This window comes from Oncorhynchus mykiss, chromosome 8 (genome assembly GCF_057628025.1).
Source record: "Oncorhynchus mykiss isolate SJ-2025 chromosome 8, ASM5762802v1, whole genome shotgun sequence".
In the NCBI taxonomy this organism is placed as follows: domain Eukaryota; kingdom Metazoa; phylum Chordata; class Actinopteri; order Salmoniformes; family Salmonidae; genus Oncorhynchus; species Oncorhynchus mykiss.
This window is the reverse complement of record NC_143029.1, coordinates 37933877-37956741: the sequence shown is the minus strand read 5'-3', so window position 1 is coordinate 37956741 and position 22865 is coordinate 37933877. Positions and strand designations below refer to the sequence as shown.

Here is a 22865-nt window from a genome sequence, read left to right as displayed (position 1 = left end):
AATTGGCTTATCCCACTGGTGATGTGTTGAGGTGTTGTAAAATGTTTTGGGGATTTAGAGATATTTATCTATTATTTTGAATGCTAGACAGTGTACAAAAGTATTTCATATATTGTATATATTAATAAAAACAAAGGAGGCTATTAAAAACACCTATTTTTTTGCTAGATTAATTACTATAATATATCCTACAGTTTTCTTTTACTACAGTATTTATACTATATTTAACTGTAAATACTAATATATATTACAGTATACAACAGTAAATACTACATTTACTGTATTGTTTTGGTGGACTTTAATGAATACTACAGTAAAGCTGTGGTGCGGCTCCTCTCTGATGAGAATTCTCTGGAACGACAGGTCCCGGGGGCTTTCCCTGCACTTAGGTCGTTGTAGGGATGACCACGACACACACACACACACACACACACACACACACACACACACACACACACACACTCAAGCACAGTGCTGAAAAAGGCTGTTTGCACAAACGGGTGGAAGTGAAATTTTGACAGGAGCATAGAAAGCGGACAGGACAGGAGTGTATGTGTAAATGAGTGTGTGTGCGTGTGTGTGTGTGTGTGTGTGTGTGTTTGCGTGAGTGTACTTAAAGTCAATGTTCACATTCGTCATCTTAATCTGCTCAGTGGGGAAGGGGAGTGGGGGGGTGCTATACTGAATGTGTGTACTGCACTTGTCTGTGAATGTGTGTGTACTGTGCACGTCTGTGAACATGTGTGTGTGTGTGTGTGTGTGTGTGTGTGTGTGTGTGTGTGTGTGTGTGTGTGTGTGTGGGTGTGTGTGATGTGCACATCTGGGTGCATATGTGTGGGAGTCCATTATAGAGAGTGAGTGTATAAAGATTCTCGGAACTGAATATGCTTTCTGTGGTAATGTCAATAATGTGAAGAATATTATTCTTCACATTATTCACAATATTACTCAGAAGAGCCTGTTTCCCTGTCAGAGGTAAAATTCTATCGCTGGCACCCTTTGGGGAGTGTGAATACTGGTCCCTAATGGTCTGGTCTGTCTGTGGAAGAGGAGGATGGAGGAGGACAACAAATACATGTCCAAACTGTCACCCACTGTGGACTACTGGGCAGGCATGTACCTAGTGGTGATAGGTGAGTTACTTTTGGATTTGTTCAGCATTCTGCATGAGGCTGGTAGTTTGGGATTTGTGAAATACAAATGACAGGATTTCACATAGATGTGAGAGCATGATTGATTTCTGTGGAGATGGTGATTAGAGATGATGTAGTGTAAAGGGATTCATATTCCGTACACACTGCGCGTGAGCTGTTTTATGTTTTAATTTCTCTAATTTCTCAGTGGAATTTACAGCCATACTGTATATCACACCAAAGTCATATCGGTTGGCAACATACAGTAGTGGATATATAAAGAATAAGCAGCACTTACGGTATAATTGATTTGACACAAAGCATTATGGTTGTCTTTTCAATGGTTGGCAATGTGTGCTCTAGATGTGTGAGTGGTTATTGTGCACTCTTTGATTTGACAAAAGCTGTTGCTTTTCATTTGTCGCTTATCATTTATGCTGGACACGGTGGAAACCATACTTCCATTGGTGAGCTGTCTGATGTCAAATGAGAAAATACATGAAATAAGGATATCTACACAAACAATATATACAAAAAGTAAATTTCTGTTGATTCCTGGTAAATGTACATCTAAAACTGTGAGTGTTTACATGTGGAACAACACCCCAGTCCTCCTGTTGCAATTCAGATACAGTGAGGTCCAAAAATATTTGGACAGTGACAAATGTTTTGTAGTTTTGGGTCTGTACTCCAGCACTTTGGATTTGAATGAATTATACAATGACTATGCAGTGCAGACTGTCAGCTTTTATTTGATGGTATATCAGGTGAACTGTTAAGAAATTACAGCACTTTTTGTACATAGTCCCCCCATTTTAGGGAACCAAAAGTATTTGGACAAATTCAAAGTTGAAGCTGATTAAACAGCATGCTCATTACACAGGTGCACCTCGTGCTGGGGACAATAAAAGTCTAAAATGTGCAGTTTTGTCACACAACACAATGCCCAAATATGTCTCAATTTTTGAGGGAGCATGCAATTGGCATCCCAACTGCAGGAATGTCCACCAGAGCTGTTGCGAAATAATTAAATGTTATTTTCTCTACCATTTGCCGTTTCCAATGTCGTTTTAGAGAATTTGGCAGTACGTCCAAATGGCCTCACAACCGCAGACCACGTGTCTGGTATCGTGTGGGTGAGCGGTTTGCTAATGTCAAAGTTTTGAACAGAGTGCCCCATGGTGGTAGGGTTATGATATGGGCATGCATACGCTACGGATAATTAAGGCAATTGCATTTTACAGATGGCAATTTGAATGCACAGAGAAACCGTGACAAGATCCTGAGGCACATTGTAGTGCCATTCATCCGCCGCTATCATGTTTCAACATGATAATTGTCACACTCTGACCTTAGATATCTCTGTTTTCTATATATTTTGGTTAGGTCGTGGTGAGACTAGGGTGGGTCCTCTAGTGTTGTATGTCTAGGGTTTTGTATGACTAGGGTTTTGTATGTCTAGGGTTGTTGTAGGTCTTGTAGGGTTGTATTTCTATGTTGGCCTGATATGGTTCCCAATCAGAGACAGCTGTTTATCGTTGTCTCTGATTGGGGGTCATATTTGGGTAGCCCTGTTTCCCACTTTCTGGTGTGGGATCTTGTCTACAATTAGGTGCCTGTGTGCACACTAGTAGCTTCACGATTCGTTTGTGCTTGTTTGTTTTGTTTTGCTGCACCTTGGTCTCATCATTACGACGATCGTGACAATAATGCTTGACCCCATGTCGCAAGAATCTGTACACAATTCCTGGAAGCTGAAAATGTCTCAGTTACTCTATGGCCTGCATACTCACCAGACATGTCACCCCTTGAGCATGTTTGGCATGCTCTGGAGCGACGTAAATGACAGCGTGTCCAGTTCCCACCAATATCCAGCAAATTCGCACAGACATTGAGGAGGAGTGGGACAACATTCCACAGGCCACAATCAACAGCCTGATCAACTCTGTGCAAAGGAGTTGTGTCACGCTGCATGCGGCAAATGGTGGTCACCATTTTCTGATCCATGCCCACACCTTTTTTTAAGGTATCTGTAAACTGACAAATGCATATCTGTATTCCCATTAATGTGAAGTCCATAGATTAGTGCCTAATGCATTTATTTCAAATGACTGATTCACTTATATGAACAGGTAACTCAGTAAAATCATTGACATTGTTGCATGTTGCGTTTATATATATTTTTCAGTATATACTATACACTATACTACAGTATATACTATACTACAGATTGGGTCTCTAAAAGGTACAAACTTTAAATGTCCAAATGGTTTCCCAATTAAATGGGCAGGTGGTGAAGTTGATGCGATCTTGCAACTATTAACATTGACAGAAAGCGTAAATTAAATGCTGAGTCTCAAATAGCCGCCTGTCCCTTTTAATAGCCAGCACACGTATCAGCAAATAAACGTTTCAAATAAATGGTGGGTCTAAATTAATTGCTTATGAGGTTACCATGGATTGCAATGAATTGTTTACAAGGTTTAATGTTTGATATGTAACATTTTAAAAAATGCAATAACGACTTGAAAGAAATTATGGCAATCATTGTTTTTTATCGGCAGTAATAAACTGCTAGCCATTGGCTGCTAACAGCTTTGAACTGCTAGCAAACTGGCAAGCACAAAAACAGGCAACAACTTTGGGAGTACAGACCCCTAAAATGTGACTGATCGCCCTCTAGTGGCACAAGTAAGAACTGCTGAAAATGCATACAAATGATTATGTCAAGGAAAAGTCAAAAAAATAATAATAATCTAAATAGAGGCATACTAAGACAAAAGGAAGGTGACACAGTGTGTAAATGTCAACACATTAGTGCAGTACATTAAGAAATGTATTAAAATGCTAGAAGTGAATTCTGGAATTAAACAATGAACTATGCAAATGAGCAAATACTGTGTGCATTAAGGAAATAGAAGCCTGTCTCTAATAAGCGCCTGTTTAAGCAAATAAATGCCTGGGCTATGAATAGAAGTGGAGAAGGAAACACTTGTACATCAATGGGAAAGTTACCCTCATGAATTATCTAGTGGTATCGCAGTTTACATGTTTAGTCATGGCTCTACTGACTCCAGGATAATCCTTTTTCAGACCAAATAAAAGTAAAACGGGCATATTTATATAACGAACATGAGTTTGGAGGTTTAAAACTATTAAATAGTATCTCTCCTATCTCTCCTAAAGCCTCCTGTCACGCCTGCTCCCGCTCCCCCTCTCTGGCGCTCGAGGGCGCCAGGCTGCCCTTCATTACGCACACCTGTCACCATCATTACGCACATCAGTACTCATTGAACTCACCTGGACTCCTTCACGTTGTTGATTGCCCCCTATATATCTGTCTGTTCCTCAGTTTTGTTCCCCGTGTCAACATTATTGTCATAATGTCGTTTTGTTCCCCCCGTCCAGATTTTGTTCTTGTTATGTTTGATGTCCTTTTTCCATTAAATGTTCACTCGCTGTACTTGCTTCTCGTCTCCTGCGTCTGTCCTTACACCTCCATTATACTAAAATTATATCTAAATCCAAACTAGGTTTCCAGCAGACTACTAAGAGAGGCACATCCAAAGTTCATAAGGAGGCTTTTTGCCATAATATACAGTTGAAGTTGGAAGTTTACATACACCTTAGCCAAATACATTTAAACTCAGTTTTTCACAATTCCTGACATTTAATCTGAGTACAAATTGCCTGTTTTAGGTCACTTAGGATCACCACTTTGTTTTAAGAATGTGAAATGTCAGAATAATAGTAGAGAGAGTTATTTATTTCAGCTTTTATTTCTTTCATCACATTCCCAGTTGGTCAGAAGTTTGCATACACTCAATTAGTATTTGGCAGCATTGCCTTTAAATTGTTTAACTTAGGTCAAACGTTTCGGGGAACCTTCCCCAGGCTTCCCATAATAAATTAGGTGAATTTTGTCCCATTCCTCCTGACAGACCTGGTGTAACTGAGTCAGGTTTGTAGGCCTTCCTTGCTCGCACACACTTTTTCAGTTCTGCCCACAATGGGATTGAGATCAGGGCTTTTTGATGGCCACTCCAATACCTTGACTTTGTTGTCCTTAAGCATTTTGCCATCAAATTTAAATCACAATTAAAAGTAGGTTAAGGTTTAGAGATCACAACAAAAACAGACTGTGGTTAGCTGGAAGGTGGCAGGCCGTATTTGAGATTAGAGAAATTCCTTGCTATTGTCTTTCAAATTATCTCAGGGCTTGATGGCTTGCCTAGGGCGTATAGCGGTCCTCTGAGTGGAGGCTAAACGCCAGAGATGCAAAAGCGGCCTGCTTATAAGGTCCTCTGAATGGGGGCTACCCGCCAGTGATGCAAATTACGTCTTGAGCTGCAAACTCCACTAGAGTGGTAGGAATTTATAGCCATGTGCGTAGCGACAGAGCGAAATAGCAAGTGGGGGGAAATTCTTTGCTAACTGGGTAGGTGTGTCACTTGTTTTTGTGTCATCCTCAGTGATTGTAAATGCGTTAAGTTCACATGTCCACATGCGTGGTTGTATTGTGTTTTTAAACTGGCAAATAAATCTAATCAGATAAAAATCACCACAAATGTAAGGTATTTATAGAAACAACAAAAACAGCTTGCGGCCTCTGGCTGGCTGTGGTTAGCTGTAAAGTGGCAGGCCGAATTTGAGATTAGAGAAATTCCTTGCTATTGTCTTTCAAATTATCTTATGGCTAGATGGGTTGCCTAGGGCTTAAAGATGTTCTCTGAGTGGAGGCAAAATTTCAGAGTTGCAAAAGCAGCCTGCCAAGGGCTTATAGTGGTCCTATGGGAGAGGGCTACCCACAGAGATGCAAATCACGTCTTAAACGACAAACTCCATTTGCCTACTGGCGCTAGGAATTTATAGCCTTGGGCTTAAGGAAAGCGGCAAATAGTAAGTGGGAGGCCATTATTTGCTATATTGGTAATTGCACAGGTGACATGCTGGTAAATATGAGTTAAAACAGATTTTAGTTTCCCTGCAATATAATCTCCGGCCACAAGAAGCGTTGCCTCTGGATGTACATTTTCTTGTTTGCTTATGACTCTATACAGTTCATTGAGTGCAGTCTTAGTACCGGCATCGGTTTGTGGTTGTAAATAGACAGCTCCAAATAATATAGATGAAAACTCTTGGTAAATAGTATGGTCTGCAGCTTGTCATGAGGTATTCTACTTCTTAATATTAGAGATCGCGCACCAGCTGCTGTTAACAAAGAGACACACCTCTCCCCCCTAAGTCTTACTCGAGGCTGCTGTCCTGTCTAGACGATGCATGGAAAAACCTGCAAGATATACAGTATATTTTCTATGTCCTGGTTCAGCCAATACTCTGAGAAACATATAACAGTTGTTCAGGTCCAGTTGATAGGATAGTGTCGAGTTCATCCAGTTTGTTCTCCGGTGACTGCACATTCGCCAATAGAAAAATGGCAGTCGACTGCCTTTTTTTCGCCACGGCTTCCTCTTTCAAGTCCAGGAGATTAGGGCCTGGTCCTGAGTAAACAGAACGTCTAGTGCTGCCAATCCAAATCAAGGTTATTGATCACTGTTCTGATGTCCACAAATTGTTTTCGGTCATATGAAATGATGGCGGAGACATTATGAACAAAAAAGTTAAGATCAGCATAAAAAAAACACACTATGCGTATCTAGTCCTTGGCCTATATGCTAATCTGACTTTGCAGGTCTACTGACTCTGAAAAACACCAAAAGAAAGATGCCATGGGTCCCTTAGGCATACTACAAGGAAGCATAAGGACTGCAGATGTGGCCAGGGCAATAAATTGCAATGTCTGTAATGAGACACCTAAGACATCACCGGCAACAACCCACCGTCGCTGGACCAGACAGGACTGGCAAAAAGTGCTCTTTACTGACGAGTTGCGGTTTTGGCTCACCAGAGGTGATGGTTGGATTTGTGTTTATCGTCAAAGGAATGAGAGTTACACCGAGGCCTTTACTCTGGAGCGGGATCGATTTGGAAGTGGAGGGTCCGTCATGGTCTGTGGCGGTATGTCACAGCATCATCGGACTGAGCTTGATGTCATTGCAGGCAATCTCAACGCTGTGCGTTACAGGGAAGACATCCTCCTCCCTCGTGTGGTACCCTTCCTGCAGGCTCATCCTGACATGACCCTCTAGCATGACAATGCCACCTGCCATACTGCTTGTTCTGTTCGTGTTCTGCCATGGCCAGTGAAGAGCCCGGATCTCAGTCCCATTGAGCACGTCTGGGACCTGTTGGATCGGAGGGTGAGGGCTAGGGCCATTCCTCCCAGAAATGTCCGGGAACTTGCAGGTGTCTTGGTGGAAGAGAACTGGCAAAGCGGGTGCAGTCCATGAGGAAGAAATGCACTGCAGTACTTACTGCAGCTAGTGGCCACACCAGATACTGACTGTTACTTGTGATTTTGACCCCCCCCCCCCCCCCCCCCTTTGTTCAGGGACACTTTATTCAATTTCTGTTAATCATGTCTGTGGAACTTGTTCAATTTATGTCTCAGTTGTTGAGTCTTGTTATGTTCATACAAATATTTACACATGTTAAGTTTGCTAAAAAATAAACGCAGTTGACAGTGAGAGGACGTTTCTTTTTTTGCTGAGTTTAGTATTTTACTGGGTGACTTTCGCTTTTACTTGAGTAACTTTCTAAAAGATGGCTATACTTTTACTCAAGTATGACAATTGGGTCCTTCTTCCACCACTGGACATTATAGGGTAATGTGTGTCAACCAGTGACACAAAATCTCAATTTAATAGATTTTAAATTCAGACTGTAACACAAGGAATTGTGGAAAAAGTCAAGGGGTGTGAATACTTTCTGAAGGCACTGGATATGCATAAAATCAGGTTTAAATTGAATGAGCAGCATGATAGATAATAAATAGTAGCAACAATGCATGGTGGTTGTGTGTGTGTGACAGGGTCTCCAAGATGTGAATTTACTGGATATTTGAAAAAATTCCTGGACATCCATATGCATTGGGTGCTTAACACATTAGGGCATCCACCCACGGTGCTCAGAATGAGAGAAATCACATGTGTATTATGCAAATTCATCTTCACAAACAAATGTTGTCCCCTTGGCTACCGGTGGGTCAGTTGGATCTATTGTGTTAGGCTAATTGATTAAATTCAAAATAAAGCCAATAAGGCTCCTTATTTAACTCACCATTTCTTCGAGCAAGATATCGGGTAGGATTTACGACGACGTCAAAGCAGGTCAGTAAATCCATATCGGCTTCGGGGAATCTCTTGTACAAGGTGTTTCATGATGCTTGCTCTTCGTGTGCATTATTGTCCCTCTCCTGCATTTCAACATCAATTCATTTTTCTTGTCTGGGTGGTTTTCTTATAAAACCTGCTGATTAATACTTGTCCAGACATCGCTAATCAGTAGGTTAGGTTAATGGCACATGTGACCGTAGGTACATATCCCAAACAGAAGCTATGGATTACATGCAACATCTGCACTGAACTAAAATTTGATTTGATTTGAAGTCTAGAGCTTCCGCTTTCAAGGAGCAATACACTATTCCGGACGCTTATAAGAAATCTCACTATGCCTTCTGATGACCCATCAAATAGGCAAAGTGTCAATACAGGACCAATCCAATCCTACTAAACCGGCTCTGATGCTTGTCGGATGTGGCAGGGCTTGCAAACTATTACGGATTACAAAGGGAATCCCAACCGCGAGCTGCCCAATGATGCAAGCCTACCAGGCGAGCTAAATGCCTTCTATGCTCGCTTTGAGGCAAGGAACACTGAACCATGCATGAGAGCACCAGCTGTTCTCTCCCTGACAGTCTGTAATACCTACATGTTTCAAGCAGACCGCCATAGTCCCTGTGCCTAAGAACACCAAGGTAACCTACCAAAATGACTACCGCCCGGTAGCACTCATGTCTATAGTCATGAATAACTTTGAAAGGCCGGTCATCCCAGAAATCCTAGACCCACAACAATTTGCATACCGCTCCATCAGATCCACAGATGACTCAATCTCCATTGCACTCCACACTTCCCTTTCCCACCTGGACAAAAGGAACACCTATGTGAGAATGATGTTAATTGACTAGAGCTCAGCGTTTAACAACATAGTGCCCTCAAAGCACCTCACTAAGCTAAGGACCCTAGGACCAAACACCTCCCCCTGCAACTGGCTCCTGGACTTCATGTCGGGCCGCCCCAGGTGGTAAGAGTAGGCAACAACACATCTCCCACGCTGATCCTCAACACTGGGCCCCTCAGGGGTCCATACTTAGTCCCCTCCTGTACTCCCTTTTCACAATTGTGGCCACGCACGACTCCAACACCATCATTAAGTTTGCTGATGCCACAACAGTGGTAGGCCTGATCACCGACAACAATGAGAGGATATAGGGAGGAGGTCAGAGACCTGACAACAACCTCTCCCTTAATGTGAGCAAGACAAAGGAGCTGATCGTGGACTACAGGACAAGGAGGGCTGAACTCGCCCCCATACACATCGACTTGGCTGTAGTGGACCGGGTCGAGAATTTCAAGTTCCTTGGTGTCCACATCAAACACACCAAGACAGTAACACCAATCTGAGTTGTTACGGTTTCCATGGTGAATTATTAGTTTCACGTTCATTCTTGGGTTAGCTAGCCAGGAGAGATAGCATTTGTAAAATGATACATTGTTGCACAGGTTATAGAGTCAGAGAGGTAGGTTTATACAACCACCAATGTTGATTTTTAAAAAAAACTTGTGCAGATGCTCTCTTACTGAGGGAGATTAAGTTGATGAATTTCCTGCCTTGGCTGCGGGGCAGTGGAATTATGACATTATGTCATGGTATTTTGTGGGAGTTTATGTCCCACATATCAACCAATTAGCATCCAGGATCCAAACAACTGGTTTTATAATAAAGCAATTGCACATGATTATATATTCATAGGCTACTATTTCATCTCTCAATGAAAATATAGGCCTAGTCCCAACACATCTATGATCGTTAGACAAGCCGGCTCGCCGTTCATTCGGTTAGGTTAGGTTGCCAGAAAGTATTTTTGTTCTTTAACTATGGACGCAACACAGTCGTTTGTTCTAACTGTTCCATTGCTGTGCTAGCTGTCAACGCTCTTATCTCTTGCTTGCTACTGTAGCTAGCCAACTACAGCTAACAGAGTCAAGTCAAACTGTGCAGCTAGAATAACAGCAAATTAGCTGCATTTAATTTTGTTTGAGCTGTTTTCTATTGACAATTATTTGTATATATCCATATCCAATCATGCTGATTCATGATTTTGACTGGCTGAGAAAAGATCCATCTCGTCCTGACACTTTAATTCTCAATACGACAGTGGAGATCGAATTTCATTATTGAAACAATTTTGTAAATGTCGAGAGACAGACAGCAACGTTTGTACAAACCCCTGTTGTTGCAAACCAAATGTTAAGCTAAAGGCAAGGGGAAATAATTCCTAGATGCTAAAGACAAGGGGAAATAATTCCTAGATGCTAAAGACAAGGGGAAATAATTCCTAGATGCTAAAGACAAGGGGAAATAATTCCTAGATGCTAAAAGACAAGGGGAAATAATTCCTAGATGCTTTTTACAGTGGAGATCAACTTAAAGAATTGGCTCGCTGGGCTAATGGGATAGTGGATGCACAGGGATTGCTCAGATGGAATTGAAAACAAGATACCCATTTTTGCGTCATAGGCTGACCCATGCTAAACAGGTTAAATGGTATGGCTTAGAACGCATCTCAACCAATCACAATGCTTGTTTTGACCAACCTGTTGTAGAATTAGGCAATTATGCCAGAGAACCAGGGAATTATCTTGTGACAAGGACTGTTCTGAGGCCCGAGGCGATAATTCTGGGTTGAAGTGCATTATTCTTTTTATAAAACAGTTGCCAACATATTTCTTATTATATGAATATTTAAAAATATTATTTTATGGAGTAAATGTGTTATGGAGCAGGCTGGTCATTAGTTATTTTCTATTCCTGGTAGGCCGGTTGGATCGGATCGGACCGCTCTGCTCCCCCCCTCACACACACACACAGACAGACAGGCACACACTCTCTCTGGGATGGATCGATCCAATATTGCAATATGTAAGGAGGAGAATGACCCTTCCCTTATTGAACTTATCGGAATTTTTGCAGAACGTGATTGGTCAATAGCTAAGCAAAGTTTTTATGCAAGAGCCTTTTGTGCAAGAGCTTCAAACTTAAGAATGTTGTCCATCTCCTTTTCATACTCCGCTTCAACCAGCCATTTCGCTCATTTCAAAACTCGTTCACTGACGATGTCTACATGCAGACCAATATCACATTATTTTTAGAAATACTCAAGTATTCTGTTTTGAGTTGACATCAGTGATGAGAAGTTTGGCTCTTTTTAATGAATCTGATGTTTGACTCATTCAGTCAAAAGAACGAATCTTTGGATTCATTTCGTTCATATGAGTAATATTAGTAATATTAGTAGTGCCCAGAGCACGCACGCCCGAACGGGCGAACGGTGAACTGAAAACTTGAAATGGTAATGATTCTACAAGCTTCTCGTTCAAATGTCGTTCGCCATAGGGGGCTTATTGGAGCTGTCATTTGTGACAGACTTTTAAAAGCGTGCTTTAACCAATGTACCTTTGTTGATGGCTAGGCATACAAATAAGATTATTTATCGGTACAATTGAAACGAGGTCTAGTTGTGGCCGCAACCCTACTAGATTGTGAACGACTCTTGGCAGAATGCATTGCTTGACTGCGGTTAGGGTGATAAGCACAACATTGCTCACGAACTGCAGCACACCAAATGGTTCATTCTCAAGTTTGTTGAGCAGAGGCTGTGTATGTTTTGGTTCTACAAAGATGTGTCCATCATAACATTCAATAATCAACTATTTGCATTCATTCTTGCACCATGTGATCAATTATCAGTTCTAGACATGTATTTTTCTTCTCTATGCTACCTTCAGCATGATCTATTTTTCCTGCGCACATACACTGAGTGTACAAAACATTAGGAACATCTTCCTAATGTTGAGTTGCACCCCCTTTTGCCTTCAGATCAACCTCAATTCGTCGGGGCATGGACTCTACAAGGTGTCGAAAGCCTTCCACAGGTATGCTGGCCCATATTGACTCCAACGCTTCCCACAGTTGTATCAAGTTGGCTGGGTGTCCTTCGGGTGGTGGACCATTCTTGATACACATGGGAAACTGTTGAGCATGAAAAACCCAGTAGCGTTGCAGTTCTTGACACACTCAAACAGGTGCGCCTGGCACCTACTACCATTCTCAGTTCAAACGCACTTAAATATTTTGTCTTTCCCATTCACACTCTGAATGGCACACACACAATCCATGTCTCAATTGTCTCAAGGCTTAAAAAAACGTATTTAACCTGTCTCCTCCCCTTCATCTACACTGATGGAAGTGGATTTAACAAATTACATCAATAAGGACTCATAGCTTTCACCTGGATTAACCTGGTCAGTCTATGTCATGGAAAGGGCATCTGTGCACGTCTCCAGAGTCACCGGAGGAGCGCTTATTAATCCTGCTGTAGAATTCTTTGCGGCCTTCTGTCACACCCTGACCATAGTTTGCTTTGTATGTTTCTATGTTTTGTTTGGTCAGGGTGTGATCTGAGTGGGCATTTTATGTTGTATGTCTAGTTTGTCTGTTTCTGTGTTCGGTCTGATATGGTTCTCAATCAGAGGCAGGTGTTAGTTGTCGTCTCTGATTGGGAACCATATTTAGGTAGCCTGTTTTGTCATTGTGGGTTGTGGGTGATTGTCTATGTTAGTTGCTTGTGTCAGCACAGTTCTTATTATAGCTTTACGGTCAGTTTTTCGTTTATTGTTTTGTGTTCAGTGCTTTCTTGAATTAAAATATCATCATGAACACATACCACGCTGCATTTTGGTCCGTTTCTTACGACGATCGTGACAGAATCACCCACCACAACCGGACCAAGCGGTGTGGTAACGGGCAGCAGCAGCGGCCAGCATCACAAGACTCATGGACATGGGAGGACAAGTTGGACGGAAAAGGACCCTGGGCACAGCCAGGGGAATATTGCCACCCCAAAGCAGAGCGGGAGGCAGTGAAGGCAGAGAGGCGACGGTATGAGGAGGCAGCACGGCGGCGCGGTTGGAAGCCAGAGAGTCAGCCCCAAAAATGTATTGGAGGGAGCACACGGGGAGTGTGGCGAAGCCAGGTAGGAGACCTGCGCCAACTCCCCGTGCTTTCCGGAGAGCGAGAGGGACCAGGCAGGCACCATGTTATGCTGTGGAGCGCACGGTGTCCCCGGTGCGGTTGCATAGCCCGGTGCAGTACATTCCAGCTCCTCGTATCGGCCTGGCTAGAGTGTGCATCGAGCCAGGTGCCATGAAGCCGGCTCTACGCATCTGGTCTCCAGTGCATCTCCTTGGGCCAGCGTACATGGCACCAGCCTTACGCATGGTGTCCCCGGTTTGCCAGCACAGCCCAGTGCAGGCTATTCCACCTCGCCGCACTGGCAGGGCGACCGGGAGCATTCGACCAGGTAAGGTTGGGCAGGCTCGGTGCTCAAGACATCCAGGGCGAATGCACGGCCCGGTCTATCCAGTGCCGCATCCACGCACCAGCCCTCCTCCGGTGGCAGCCGCCTCTCCAGCGCTGCCAGAGCCTTCCTCCTCTCCAGAGCTGCCAGAGTCTCCCGTCTGTTCAGCGCTGCCAGAGCCTTCCTCCCCTCCAGGGCTGCCAGAGTCTCCCGTCTGTCCAGAGCTGCCGGAGTCTCCCGTCTGTCCAGAGCTGCCGGAGTCTCCCGTCTGTCCAGAGCTGCCGGGGTCTCCCGTCTGTCCAGAGCTGCCGGGGTCTCCCGTCTGTCCAGAGCTGCCGGAGTCTCCCGTCTGTCCAGAGCTGCCGGAGTCTCCCGTCTGTCCAGAGCTGCCGGGGTCTCCCGTCTGTCCAGAGCTGCCGGGGTCTCCCGTCTGTCCAGAGCTGCCGGAGTCTCCCGTCTGTCCAGAGCTGCCGGGGTCTCCCGTCTGTCCAGAGCTGCCGGGGTCTCCCGTCTGTCCAGAGCTGCCGGAGTCTCAGAAAAAGACTACCAGCCTACCGGTCAAGAGATGAGTCTCAGCTAAACCGTTTGTCTGACTCTTGCGGTTTGATAGATACTGTTAGATACAACTGCACTGTTGGAGCTAGGAACACAAGTGTAGGTTACGGCAAAACGCTGTAACCAGCTGCTGGTTCTGGTCTACTTAGTTCATTGACTTAAATTGAACCATAAAAAACAGCCAGTGGGGTGTCTCGCCTCCTCTTCCGTCTCTAGTTACAGCTTTATGCCTTAACCTACACTTGGCTGCCAGAGCCATGGAGCAAATTAAAATAGGGGTTGCAAACTAATGTTTTTGTGTCTCCCCTTTTTTTTTAACCAGCAAATTACCACAATCCAGAGCCACAACTTTGATTTTAGAAGTGGGGGGGACTCTTTTTAGGGGGTAGATAAATACATTTTAGCTTCCATCAATGTAATTGTCTGCATCATTTCCAATCCCGCATATATTTTTTTTGTAAACATACAGTACCAGGCAAAAGTTTGGACACACCTACTCATTCAAGGGTTTTTCTTTATTTGTACTATTTTCTACATTTTAGAATAATAGCGAAGACATCAAAACTATGAAAGAAGACAAATGGAATCATGAACTAAATAAAAAAAAGTGTTAAACAAATAAAAATATATTTTTATTCTTCAAAGTAGCCACCCTTTGCCTTGACGACAGCTTTGCACACTCTTGGCATTCTCTCAACCAACTGGAATGCTTTTCCAAAAGTCTTGAAAGAGTTCCCACATATGCTGGGCACTTGGCTGCTGCTTTTCCTTCACTCTGTGGTCCAAACCATCTCAATTGGGTTGAGGTCGGGTGATTGTGGAGGCCAGGTCATCTGATGCAGCACTCCATCCCGGTCAAATAGCCTGTTGAAAAACAAATGATTGTCCCACTAAGCACAAACCAGATGGAATGGCATATCGCTGCAGAATGCTGTGGTAACCATGGTGGTTAAATGTTCCTTGAATTCTAAATAAATCACTGACAGTGCCACCAGCAAAGCACCCACACACCATCACACTCCCTTCGTGCTTCACGGTGGAACCACACATGCGGAGATCATCCGTTCACCTACTCTGCGTCTCACAAAGACATGGCGGTTGGAATCAAAAACCTAAAATTTTGACTCATCAGACCGAAGGACAGATTTAATGTCCATTGCTCATGTTTCTTGACCCAAGCAAGTCTCTTCTTATTATCGGTGTCCTTTAGTAGTGGTTTCTTTGCAGCAATTCGACCATGAAGGCCTGATTCACACAGTCTCCTCTGAACAGTTGATGTTGAGATGTCTGTTACTTGAACTCTGAAGCATTTATCTGAGCTGCAATTTCTGAGGATGGTAACTCTAATGAACTTATCCTCTGCAGCAGAGGTAACTTCCTTTCCTGTGGCGGTCCTCATGAGAGCCAGTTTCATCCTAGCGCTTGATAGTTTTTGCGATTGCACTTGAAGACACTTTATGTCTTAAAGTAATGATAGACTGTCATTTCTCTTTGCTTATTTGAGCTGTTCTTCCTATAATACGGACTTAGTCTTTTACCAAATAGGGCTTTATTCTGTATACCACCTCTACCTTGTCACAACACAACTGATTGGATCAAACGCATTAAGAAGCAAAGCAATTCCACAAATTAACTTTTAACAAAGCACACCTGTTAATTGAAATGCATTCCAGGTGACTACCTCATGTGCAAAGCTGTCAAGGCAAAGGGTGGCTATTTTGAAAAATCTCAAATATATTTTGGTTTGTGTGACACTTTTTTGGTTACTACATGATTTCATATGTGTTATTTCATAGTTTTGATGTCTTCACTATTATTATACAACATAGAAAATAGTCAAATAAAGTAAAACCCTTGAATGAGTAAGTGTGTCCAAACTTTTGACCAATACTGTGTATATGCATATATATATATGCATATATATATATATATATATATATATATATATATACATAAAATATATTTTCCTTCATTATTTTTCCCTAACCCTACCATCTCTCCCCTAATTGAAGTAAACTAAAGGACAAAAACACTTAGGCTTCTTCTTCCAGGTCATACGCACTGTATACATTTTACGGACACAGCATATTTTACAATAGTTATATTTTGTTTGTTTTTAGTCCCATCCTCCCAGCTCCACTCAATCCCTCCCATCTATCTCTGAACACCATTCAGTTCTGATTAGTATTTGCCATTTATTTTTCATCGGTGCTGTGATGTTTCACAAAAGTTCTGAACATTTCTATTCTCATACATATTTAAAAACATATTTAAAGAGAATTATTATATATCATTGATCGATTGGCGATTACTTGTGAAATCACCCAGCACATGTAAACCTGATAATACAGCGTGAAAGCTCTTAAAGTTACAATGTTTCCGTTATAGCGTCTTTTTGACAGTTTTAATAACATCACAAAATACACATTCATATTCCATATTCCATCTCTCATTATTCCCAGCATTCGGATGTTGAAATATATTTTCCCAGTGTCCATTGGGGCGGCAGGGTAGCCTAGTGGTTAGAGTGTTGGACTAGTAACGGTTGCAAGTTCAAACCCCCGAGCTGACAAGGTACAAATCTGTCGTTCTGCCCCTGAACAGGCAGTTAACCCACTGTTCCTAGGCCGTCATTGAAAATAAGAATGTGTTCTTAACTGACTTGCCTGGTTAAAAAAAGGTCAAATAAAAAATAAAATACAATTGTTTGATGTTGAAGTTTTTGGCGGCAAGAGTCTCTCGGTAACAAAGGGATTTTGCCCTTTAGATACTGCAGGGCAAGAGAGAAAGTTCACTACCGACTGTTAAGTCACAAAACCGGCCCAACTCTTCCCTTCTGGCTATCTGATCATCACCAAGGTGCCACGACTTCTAGGAGTAATGGGTGCGTAGTCAGGCGCAGAGAGCAGAGGGTAAAGGACAACTCTATTTATTCCGGAGAAAAGTAGGTCACGCCAAAACACCAGGCGCATACAATGACAGGCCCAAAAACAGGACACAAACAGTCCCCCGAGAGCCAGACCCTGTCCCCTGGTGCAAAAACAGGGGCCTCACTGCGGTGGCGGTCAGCGCTCTTTTTCTGCCATACACTGGCCTGCATGAGAGAGTCCTGGACTGCCCGCCAGGTCTCCCTAGAGCGCTGTACCCACTCCTCCACCGCAGGAGCTTCGGCTGGTAGCCCAGCACGCATTGGAATGGCAACATGTTCGTGGAGGAGTGACAGAGTAAGTTCTGTGCCACCTCCGCCCATGGGACGTACCTCGCCCATTCTCCTGGCCGGTCCTGGCAATACGACCTCAGAAACCTACCCACTTCCTGGTTCACTCTCTCCACCTGCCCATTACTCTCGGGGTGATAACCAGAGGTAAGGCTGACCGAGACCCCCAGACGCTCCATAAACGCCCTCCAAACCCGGGACATGAACTAGGGACCTCGATCAAATAGGATGTCCTCCGGCACCCCGTTCTCTCTCTTTCTTCCAGCTTGATTGGTTAATTGATTGCTGGATTAGTTTACTAATCCTTGCTCTCTCTTCCAGCTTTCTTGCTTGATTCCTTGATTGACTGACTGACTTATTGCTCTCTTTCTCTCTCCCATCCAGCGGTGCTCTCAGTGCTGGGTAATGCTGCAGTCCTGCTGACCTCAGCACTGCGGCCGACTCATCTCAAGGCCCCGGAGCTCCTGACAGTCAACCTGGCTGTGACGGACATCGGCATGGCTCTCAGCATGTACCCCCTATCCATTGCCTCGCTCTTCAACCACGCCTGGATTGGAGGGAATTCCTCCTGCCTCTACTATGGCCTGATGGGGATGATCTTCGGCACGGCCAGCATCATGACCCTGGCTGTCATGGGTTTGGTACGATACCTGGTGACAGGAAACCCACCTAAAACAGGTATGGTGATGAGTCCGTCAGTTGAGCACAGTTTTCTTTTTTTGTGCAAGCTGGGTTGAAAAAGTGCGGTAGGGTGGCTGGTTGATAGTGGAGGTTGTTTGGTAAACTACCATTTGTTTGTGTGATATAACAAGCCTTACCTGAGATCTGATGGGTCGTGCTAGCCCCCACAGATAATAATGTTTCAGTGCAGTTCATTTGATGAAGATGATAACCCCCCCAAGACACATTTTTGATTGATCAAATTTGACTAGGAGGTTCACTCCACACCTCTGATTTCCATGTAGGTCTAAACCAAACATTACTAAACCCCGAAGGCACTTCTCTCCATGAGGACCGAGGCTCTAAGGCCCTGATTTAGGATCCGCAGGCTTTCTTTTAGCTTTTTTTCTCTTTTATATTTTATAAAAGCAAGAGCATTATTGAGGTTGAGCACTGACTTTGGGCGATCAGGCCTGGCTCGCAGTCGGCGTTCCATTTCATTCCAAAGGTGTTCGATGGGGTTGAGGTCAGGGCTCTGTGAAGGCCAGTCAAGTTCTTCCACACTGATCTCGACAAACCATTTCTTTATGATCCTCGCTTTGTGCACAGGGGCACATTGTCATGCTGAAACAGGAAACTACCTTCCCCAAACGGTGCCACAAATTTGAAAGCACAGAATCATCTAGAATGTCATTGTATGCTGTAGTGTTAAGACTTCCCTTCACTGGAACTAAGGGTCCTAGACCGAACCATGAAAAACAGCCCCAGACCACTATTTCTCCTCCACCAAACTTTACAGTTGGCACTATGCATTGGGGCATGAAGCGTTCTCCTGCCATCCGTCAGACCCAGATTCGTACTTCGGACTGCCAGATGGTGAAGCGTGATTTATCAGTCCAGAGAACACATTTCTACTGCTCCAGAGTCCAATTGCGGTGAGCTTTACACCACCCCAGTTGAAGCTTGGCATTGCGCATGGTGATCTTAGGCTTGTGTGCGGCTGCTCGGCCATGGAAACCCATTTCATGAAGCTCCTGATGAACCGTGCTGACGTTGCTTTCAGAGGCATTTTGCAGCTTGGATGTGAGTGTTGCAACCAAGGACAGACAATTTTTACGAGCTACTCACTTCAGCACTCAACGGTCCCTTTCTGTGAACTTGTGTGGCCTACCTCTTTGCGGCTGAGTCGTTGTTGCTCCTAGAAGTTTCCACCTCACAATAACGGCCCTTACAGTTGACCGGGGCAGCTCTAGCAGGGCATAAATTTGACGAACTGATTTGGAGAACAGCAAAAACAAGCAAAAATGACCCCAGCCATTTTCACCTTGGCTGCTGTAGGTTAATTCACACCGGTCGATCTACAAACACATAGCCTATTAGCCATATGTAATGGTATACCCCTGAAAGGGGGGGAAATATGAGAAATGATTCACAGTGACATGTAGCATCAGCGACTGTTCAGTCAGTTGTAATGATGAATTGCATAAATCGTCGTCTCTTTAATTAGATATCTATTTTCTCAAACGACATAGCATCCACATTTGTATTCCTAGGCATTACTAATCAAGCTCCGCACAAACAAGCATCAATGGAGCACACAGATTATTGTATTATCACATTCACATGAATTATTAGAATATTACTTAATATCAGTGATGTAGTGTTTAAAAAAAAGTGGGTAATGGGTCATCTATTAAATTCAAATGGAAAATCAGGGGAAAAAGAATAACAAAAAAAAAGCCTTTTGTCCGAGATGGGGTAGTTCGTTTCACTTCTCAGGCCTTAGGCTTGTGTTACGCGAGAGGGCAGAATTTGAGAGAGTGGTGAATTATTATTATTTTCAAATTAGAAAAAAATGACAGAGGTCTGGACCTCAGTGTCCTCATATGTAGTTGCAGCCCTGCTGCCGTTGATCGGACCTACAGTAATAAACTACTTCACCAAACCAACCAGGTCCAGCAACAAGCTAGCCTACGATACATCATCTTGCTTTCAGCTGTCCACTTTGATTTATGTATAGAGTATAGAAAAGCATATATATACTGTAATGAAACAGCAGGGAGCAGGTCGCGAAACCTCGACCTTCTAGCCCGAAGTCCAGCACGCTCCTGACTGTGCCGCAAAAGCATGCTCGTGTGGCAGAGTCGATTTCCGCGCTTATAAACCCAGGGCCGTTACAATACTGTAGAGTGGCAAACCATGTTTACTGGACCTTCATTGGGAAAATAAAATCCTCCAATACATCGTACCAAACTCAAAACTCAAGAAAAATAACAGAAACATAGCATTTCTTAATGCGCCCAACTGAATCTGAACAGGCGTGAGGCTGAGCCGCACTTCATGCTACCACTCACACAGAGACAGCACCCACATGGATAATGCTACCCGCAACAACAACCACACTGCTCACACAGCCTAACGCCATCATTGTCAAAAGTGACAACAGTGACACATCAAAGGATGTGAGTGTGCCATGCTCGTGATGCTGAAAGGACAGTAACCGTAAAACACTCCATGTAGGAGAGAATACTTTTTGTAAAACACAGAGGGCCGATAGAAAGACAGCAGTCACACACAGCATGATGTTAATGAATAAGCAGCACTTTCACTCTGACATAATTAGCAGGTAGGTTCCAATCATAAGGATACAAAAACACAACCGTTAGGCCAAGCATTTCCCAGTCAAAACATATAGCTATTACATTGCAAACATATTTTTCAAGTTCAGCACACAAAATAAATCTGTGATCTAAAATCTTAAATGTAACAATGTTTCACACACATAACACATTGTTTTCAGAGATAGCTAGTTAACACAGATAGCTAGTTAACAAGTGAACATTTACTAGATGATGATCATTTGAAACGTAATTGCTTTATGAAAGTTAATCTCGAAAAGGGCGAATCTAACACATTAGCATCAACCTCCTCTTCAACAACACCTGCTGCAGCCACTACACACTAGCTTACAACAAAAGCTAGCTAGACCATGGAAAAACTACTGCTCACTATTGCACAGTGACCTGTCAGCCTTCGAGAAGGGGAAAGTTTACATGCGCTTTTGTTTAAATGTGATTGGTTGATTCCACTGTTACTCAAAAGTCTGACCTTTCAGGGGGCATGTGCTCAAAATGAAAAAGGTCACCCACCTGCATTTATTTTATTGATTGTGATTTATCTTCAATGCTCTTAAATAATATACAATTAATAGTCTTCTAACTCATGATATATGGCTGGCTGGCTACTAGCTTATATTTTAGTATATGGCGGCCGGCAAGAGTCTAGACTGCCTACGTTGCTGTTGCTCTGACCTACGACTGAAGAAGGGATGGAGTTGTGTCGGAGGTTCGTAGATGCAGCTGCTCCTCTCTATGCCTTTCTGCCTCTCTCTGCTGCACGTAGGCTATTAGCCAACCGGCCTGAATATTGACGATGATGTAAATCAAGTGTTAATCAAGTTTTATCAAGTGTTAATCAAATGTTATGCTGCAGGGGGTGGAGGGTGGCGAACTTGAACAACGTCACAATGACTTGTGGGCAGTGTGTTCAGAACAACAATGACAAAAACTGTGTACATAAAAATATCATTATACCATCACCCAAAAGGACACTTGGCGAGTGGGAGGGCAAATGGGCAGGTGCTCGGACACAAGTAAACAACTACCTGTGCACGTGCCTGAAAAACAGTGTAATGCTACTTATACATCAGCTACTGTATTATATACGCCTGACTGGATGCATGGACAATCGACCAGGAAGTGTTTGACAGTCCCAGTTCTGGACATCTGTCTGTGTCCTGCATACTGAAGAGGAAGGCTATTCAGCTGAAACGTTTGTTCATAATGTACAAAGTAGGGATTGGCGTGACAAGAATTTATGCATGATAATCCCCTGGTGCAGATACACTAAAAAAAGACACGGAAATAAGTCGTGCTAAGCTTACTTCTTAAGGTTCTGGGTGCATTATTATTGGTTTTATTACTCATCTAAACTACCAGCAGGGGGTGGAGACGTCTATAGAATTTGAATTTTAAAGCCATTCTAATGATATGGTAAAACCCATGCTGTTGATGAATAGCAAATCGATGTTCAGTGGGTAGATACATCCGACCTGGCTGATCTTTACATGGACACCGTAGGGCACACACATATATACACATGCAGGCAGACACACACACACATGCAATGGCATATAATATTATTCAATTGGATGTAATGCTCTGTGACCCACAATCAGCTTACTTACAGTCACTCTGCCAACCACATTGTTTTTATCAGCTAGATCAGCCATCATAATATTCATTTATTAATTCTATTCGCCATCATATCTATCTCCATATCTATGTAATGTGCTCATTATGGTCCGTTCCAAACTGTTGACTCAGAAATATACATATTCTAACTCTGTGGTAGTCCCTGCAAGGGTTGGTTCCAAATGCAGACATAAGAATTTATTCTTAACTGACTTGCCGAGTTAAACGAAGGTTAAATTAAATAAAAATGTAAAGAAAATGGTGGGTTGGATGGCAGCCGAGGTGGTCACTTACAGCTAGTCAATACCGATTCATCATCGGTGCTTCTGATGAATGTGAATAAGTAAATCAGGATGTTTAGTGCAGTGTAAGTGTGGGTTCTTATGGATCATTACTCTAATGAAGTGAGGGAATAGCAAGAGGTTCCTAATGGGCTGCGAACCCCCAGGACGTCTCTCCCAAAGAAGCTCTAACCGCAATGTTAATAAGAATATCCCCATTGGGAG

General features: G+C 43.2%; 1 protein-coding gene across 1 annotated transcript in view; it reads left to right on the top strand.

Moving 5' to 3' along the window:
• The first annotated feature begins 1045 nt into the window (after window positions 1–1045).
• Window positions 1046–22865, top strand: part of opn8a (opsin 8, group member a) — a 29425-nt gene continuing 7605 nt past the window's right edge. Inside the window, exons 1-2 of the mRNA XM_021612533.3 lie at window positions 1046–1133; window positions 17831–18124. Of these exons, the coding sequence (XP_021468208.1) occupies window positions 1055–1133; window positions 17831–18124 (373 nt within the window). The 5' untranslated portion in view covers window positions 1046–1054. The remainder of the gene's footprint in view (window positions 1134–17830; window positions 18125–22865) is intronic.